General features: G+C 45.5%; 1 protein-coding gene across 1 annotated transcript; it reads right to left on the reverse strand.

Annotated features, from left to right (window-relative positions):
* Positions 1-1,420: 1,420 nt before the first annotated feature.
* RASL11B (RAS like family 11 member B) lies at positions 1,421-5,255 on the reverse strand. The gene is made up of 4 exons (XM_015624488.1): positions 5,070-5,255; positions 4,925-4,981; positions 3,838-3,914; positions 1,421-3,007 (listed from the first exon to the last, which is right to left on the reverse strand). Exons 1-4 carry the CDS (start codon positions 5,191-5,193, stop codon positions 2,540-2,542), a joined length of 726 nt encoding a protein of 241 aa, XP_015479974.1. The 5' UTR covers positions 5,194-5,255; the 3' UTR covers positions 1,421-2,539.
* Positions 5,256-6,257: the final 1,002 nt, after the last annotated feature.

Here is a 6,257-nt window from a genome sequence, read left to right on the forward strand (position 1 = left end):
AGAACTGCATATTCCTGCAACCTCTTTTACTTTTGCATTATTTAATTGCCCCTGGGAATCTAGACCTTCTATCTTGGTCCTTGAACATTTCCTACACTCTGCTCATAGCAGAAAGGCTTTCTTGTGTTCAGTGACCATTGCTGAGTTCAGGTACACCTCTGAGATGCTGCTGCTTTCATGAGTTGATGGAGGCTTCTGGTTGTGGTCTTCACTCCCTCACCTCTCTTTCATCAAACTCCCTCAGGCCTCTGACTTGGCCATCTAAAGACCTACTGTATTGAGAAGGCAGGGGGTGAGTCTAAGTGATCTGGTGATCTTGCACTTCCCTCTGGGTCAAGTAGCTCCTTTGACTGAAACAGACTAGCTTTCCAGGTCCACACACACTTTGGAGGAATCTTGTAGGGCCACAGCTGTGGTAATTGATGCTGGAACTCAGCCACTCTCTCATACTTAATCACTTATAGACCAAAAGTACAGTGGAGTCTTTCCAGTGGCCCTAGAGCAATAGTAAGCTTATTTGTAGGAAATATCTGTAGCAGCTACAGGAGAAAAGGTCAAGGGATCTCCTGCCAGTTCTATGTGAGTAGAAACAGCACAGAAGAAGGTTGCATGGGCAAGTGCAAGACTACATCAAAGAATGTCTGAGTCCTCAGCCTGCAACACCGAGCAATACTCAAAAGGCAAGGAGAAAACATAAAGCTACCCGTGGGAAATTTATTTACTTCTCTATTGATAAACTTTTTTGATATAAGCTCAGAGTGGAAGGGCAAGCTCAGTTTTGTTTGCAACTCTAATCCTAAATCACTTGGCTAGTAACTCATGGTGCAAAAGATTATCATCAGCAGGACCCTGTCAGTTTCCCTGCATCACTTACTGCAGCTGTGCGCTAACACGGTGAGCCTGTATGGCCACCAGCCTAGTACCAGCACAAACATCCTCCTCAGGAAGGCTTTTAGTAAAGCTACTTCAAACATGAAAAAGGTAGTTGAAGACTTGTGATTTTATTAAGTTCTTCATAGTGATATAGCTCAAAACACATTTTTTATTTTTTTTTAAAGAAAGCAGCAGTCACTTAGAATTCATGTTTTTCCAAGTTTTGACCTACCTCACACCATTCCTTTCTTACTGAAGGCCAAAGTATTTTTGACAAGCAGAAATGGAAAAATCCCATTTTAATTTGAAAGGCCTTTGCCTTATTCAATTCCTCTCCTAAAAAAATTTCTGAAAAGGAAGTTGTAAAGCACTTGTGAGAGCAAAACCCCTGTGGTTTATGCTAATAAAGCAACAGCATAGGCAGGAAAGGACACCTTGCTGTTTCTGCAGTGTATGTTAACTACCTTAATAAAGTTATTACTTTGTCTCAACACTTCAGTGGTTGTTACTCCTTGTTTCTCACCCCCAAAGAACACACAAGGAAACATGCAATTCAAAAAAATTTAATGTTGTACCAGGCAGTAAGAATGAAAAGCCCACTCCCTAGGAGGAGTAACTGTACACAAAATAAATAAGTTACAGTTTAAACAAAAGCACAACTGGCTTTTTAAAGTGCATGTGTATAAGGCCCTTAGGCTCTAAACTCCATTGGCTCGATATTTTTTAAAAAATTAAGTATTTATATAAATCTGCCATTTGTTTAAGAACGAAGAGGGCCTGGCTCAGCTCAGAACAAGCCATCAGCTTCATTGCCTGGAGTCAGCCATGCTTCACACCTTTTGTTCTTTTGTGCCTACCGAACAAAGGAGAGAGAAAAAAGGATGTCTTAAAATGGCATCTGTAATAGATTATCACTCCACACACATTCCTCAGAAGCTCCATGTTGGATCATTTAGTCTGGAAAGTACTTTTTTAAGACAGTAAAAGAGTTGTTTGTAATTAGATATGTTTACACCCTGTGGACAATAGCTTTGCATACAAAGATCATGGTCAAGTTGTCAGCAATAACATGGCTAGTAAAAAATAAAGGACCATTGTTTACAGTCTTGATGCTCAGTCCTGTCCACTTATTTTACACTTATTTTTACAGAACCGTTTGATGTTTGCTTATTTGTTATGAAATACACACAAAAAAAACAGTTCTACTGTGCAATAAAATTAAACAGTTGCATCATGCTGTTCTTCATCCATGTGAGAACAAAAGTCAAGTGGTTACTTCTGAACAGGGACCTGCAGTTCAGGGCATTTTCCTGCTCAAGTGGAGTTACAGCAAAAAGGTTGTTTCTGCACAAATGAAAGCCAAATCTGTCCAGCTGGGGAAAAGGCAAATTGTTTCATTTACTGAAAAGTTCACTTTCCAAATGAAAATACCTGTTCAGCAAGTCACATCCTAGAACTTTTTCAGGAGGTTTTAGTTGGTTTTTGTTCCCTCCTTTTCTAATCTGATACTGTTCCTTTTTTAAGCAACTGCTTAAAGACTTCTACCATTTAAAAGGTTACTCAAACCAGCCTCCTTGCACAATGCCTTGGATTCTACATGTGCCAGTGTTAAAAAACCCAGGTTTCAATCTCAAGCTAACTGTTGGGTAGACCAAGGGCTGTGCTGTCAAACAGAAGTGACAGTCCTCACTTTGGCAGACAAAGCTTGTTTAAACCTTCTCTTCAGGTCCTGCATGTTGGGTGATTTTGGCCGTGGAATAAGAGAGGTTCTCCTCCTCTCAGGGGTGCTGGTTATTTGTTGTTTATTGACTTCTTTACAGAGGAGATGGAAAGCATTAAAGACGTTGTTATAGTTTTCACTGACAGATACTTCATAGAAAGTACAGCCCAGCATATTGGCCAGCTGAAGTCCCTGCTGAGGCTCCACCTCTTTGATATGCAAGAGATCAGCTTTGTTTGCCACAATGACGACAGGGACCATGTTCCCTGGATGCAGCTGTCGAACATGATGGTAGAGGTGACTGAGTAGTTCAAAGCTCTTATAGTCAGTGATGGAGAAGACAATCACCAGGGCATCTGCCCAGCGAATGCATCTGTTCAGCTGCTCATTACAATCCAGACTGTGTTCATGGATCTGAAAAATGAATGGTCTCAAATTAGATAGCTGAAGTCATAAAAGATTAAAGGAACCTGTCTTCAAGAGTCTGTAAAGCCAAATAGCATTTTACAGCTTCAGACATATATTTGGATTTCACATAATAAGTTTGAACTTAATCTGAGCATAGTGAATAAATGCAGATGTTGATTCAGCTGCAAAAAGCTGGAATTTAACACTGGAGTTTGCTGTACTCAAATGGAAAATTGACCTGAGTAGTTCTGCATGCTGAGAAAGACTTTGTAGTTCCACAGAATGGGAAATTAACTGGCTAGACAGTAAGTCTGGGGAAGCAAAGATATGAGCTGGAAGCATTTAGACCTGGAGTTTTGCCCAGTTCAAAAAGGCAACAATCCAGCATTACTCAGGTCTATACATTCAAAACTTTTAACTTGTGACACACTAATGAGCACAGCCACAATGTAGCAGATTTCACTTTGTCATACACATTTATGAAGCTTGTTGCGTAGCAGTCACGACATTTTATTTTCTCATGTACTATATTTCACATATACCAGTTTGAGTTGTTTCTGGGTTTGTGCCTAATGTTCCCAATATACAGGAACGAGGCACTTCAGTAATTCAGCCAGTCAAAAGTAATGGGCCTCCAATGAACAAATTGAAACAGTCTCTCAACACAGCTGGCTTGACTGGTTAAAACACAAGTTAGCACCTCTCTCACACAAAACACCAAACTCTGAAATGGAGCAAAATAATTTACAGAAAGACCATAGCAAGATGCTGCACGAAGGGATGCAAGCACACAAACATTTAGAGCTACTATGGTAGCATGGTTGCATCTAGCTCACCTGAACTCCTGGAGTATCTTGCACTTGGATGGCCAACATCTCTCCATCTACCTGGATGTGCCTGCTGTAGAGATTACCTGACAAGAACACCAACAGGTTCACAAGTACAGTCACCACTCTACAGACAAGTGTTGCTTTTGCTGCCCATTAGTTGTGTAGGGAAAGCCATATCACCACTCACGAAGCAAGAAGCCAGTGTTATAAGCTTTTTAGGTGTTAACAGTATTTACGATATTACTAGAAACATGGGATTAAATCGTGAATTGACCTGTATTGGAGCTGGGCATTAAATGGGAGGCAACTTGGAACTTAATCGTTCTTAAAGACCATCTTATCTGGAATAATAAAGGTAAGAGTGCAAAATACCCAGCTTTCATTACATAGAAAAGCAGTTTTCTTGTCATTTAGTATTTCCACAATTTAGTGAAGCTCCCTGTCGACTGGCCTGTAAGATTTTCTGGATTGGTGTTCTTTTTTTTCATTTGTTTGGCTTTTTCAAGTAATTTTCTCAACAGAAGGCTGTATATTTTACATCGGCACTAGTTTAGACTCCATGCTGTACCCATTGAATGAGATCCATAACATCACCTCTCCATTTTCCTCTCTAAACTGGCCCTGCCCAGCCACATAGCTGCTGGCACTCACTTTGCAAAGAACAATACAACAGTAGTTTTACAGGATGTTTTCTTGCTTTAGCTAAAAGGCTCCTTCAAAAAAGGGGTACTTTCACCACATAAAGCAAATTCTGTCAGGGACCTGCAGTACAACCCATCTGTGCTGCTGCGACCACAAACCGCATGTGGCTGTGTCCGGCGTGCCCCTTTCCGAGAGCTGCGAGCAGACCGGGGAGGGAGGCGGCTCTCAGGGAGCCAGCAGCCCCCGAACCCCGGGCGTTCGTGTCGCTGGCAGCACCTGCCGAGCGCCCCGCAGTCCCGGGGGCAGCGAGCTCTTCCCTTCCCACCTGTGCCCCGGCTCGGCGCTGGGGTGTGCACACTCACTCTCGGGGCTTACGCCCCGCTCCCCGCAGCCCAGACACCCCCTGCCCGTCCCCCATCCCGGCGGGAGCGAAGCCGAGCCGCCCGCCTACCTGCGTTCCGCTCATAGTCTCCGATGAACCGCCGGGTGAGGAACCGCACCACGAGCGCTGCGGGCAGGCACAGACAGGCACCATTAGCCGCGCTCCGCCGCTGCCAGCCCCCCACCCGCCTGGCCCCGGCCGCTGCCCCCCTCACCTGTCTTGCCCACGCCGCTGCCCCCCACCACCGCGATCTTGACGAGGCGGGGCCGGGCGGTGGCGGGGCCGTCGCCGCCGGGCGCGCACTCGGCGATGGTGCACATGCTCTGCGTCAGGCGCATCCCGTCCGCGACCCGCGCCCGCCGCTGCCGCCGCCACCGCGCCCCCGGCCCTTTTCTCGCCCCCGCGTCCCGCCCCGGCTCCTGGCGGCCACTCAGAGCTCCCGAACACCGCCCCGCCGCGCCCCGAAACACGCCCCGAAACGCGCCCCGAAACACGCCCCGAAACACGCCCCGAAACACGCCCCGAGCCGCGCTCCGCCCGGGCCGGGCAGGGTGAGCGGCTGCGGGGACCACGGCGGAGCCCGCGCCTCGGGTGGGCTGGGTGGGAAAGGATGTCAGAAATGAGGAGTCTGGGTCTGTGCGTGACCTCCCCGCTCTTCGGGGGTCAAACACCCGCAGCACCCTAACGGCGACGGATCGAGCGTTTCCCAAGATCTCAGCGCCGCCGTCTTCTCCCAAAATCCCACCAGGCGGACTGAAATTGTTTCATAGGTGCAGTTTAAGATAAATAGATGGGTAAAACAGATTTATAGAAAGGCATGCTAAGTCAAAAGGGGAAAGAGTAAGAGGCACAGTTAGAAACAAATCAACAAGGCTGAAGGACTCAAGGACTTGAATACGAGGATTTCTTCATGCCAGTGCAGCAGAAATGAGCTGGACATTGTACCCTGAGCAAAGGGAAAGGGTTTCATAAATTATCTGGGGTCTTGGTAACTAAGGTTATTGGAAATAGGAAACCTAAATATGAAAGTGAAGAGGATCACTCTCCTAAGAAAGTTTTGTCTTCAAAATGAGGAAATGCAGAAGATAAATAATGTCAGCTAGAAGTAGTTACTTCAACCAGGGAAAAAGAAACAGGGCAATGCAGTAATGTGGTGAGAAGGGCATACAGATTGAAGGAAGTCTGGCAATATTTAGAAAACGAAGAAGCATTTTGCTTCTAGTTTTAATAAAGATTATTGCATGAAAGATGGATGCAGAAGGAAGGTGAGTAATGGGAAGAAAGTCATGGGTAATTACTACAGTGGGGGAAAACAAAGGATCTCATCCAGTGTGCAAACAGGCCAAGTGTGTGGAGATGAGGGTGAAGGGAGCACAAACTTTCACTCTAGTACTCAAGTCAT

This window comes from Parus major, chromosome 4 (genome assembly GCF_001522545.3).
Source record: "Parus major isolate Abel chromosome 4, Parus_major1.1, whole genome shotgun sequence".
NCBI classification, from domain to species: domain Eukaryota; kingdom Metazoa; phylum Chordata; class Aves; order Passeriformes; family Paridae; genus Parus; species Parus major.

What these genes read in the sequence shown, in the direction of transcription:
- RASL11B (XM_015624488.1), bottom strand. Translation starts at nt 5,193, where the DNA reads ATGCGCCTGACGCAGAGCATGTGCACCATCGCCGAGTGCGCGCCCGGC. An exon ending in CAGCGGCGTGGGCAAGACAG is followed by an intron (nt 4,982 to 5,069) that starts GTGAGGGGGGCA and finishes GCCTGCCCGCAG; the next exon opens with CGCTCGTGGTGCGGTTCCTC. An exon ending in AAGATACTCCAGGAGTTCAG is followed by an intron (nt 3,008 to 3,837) that starts GTGAGCTAGATG and finishes TTCATTTTTCAG; the next exon opens with ATCCATGAACACAGTCTGGA.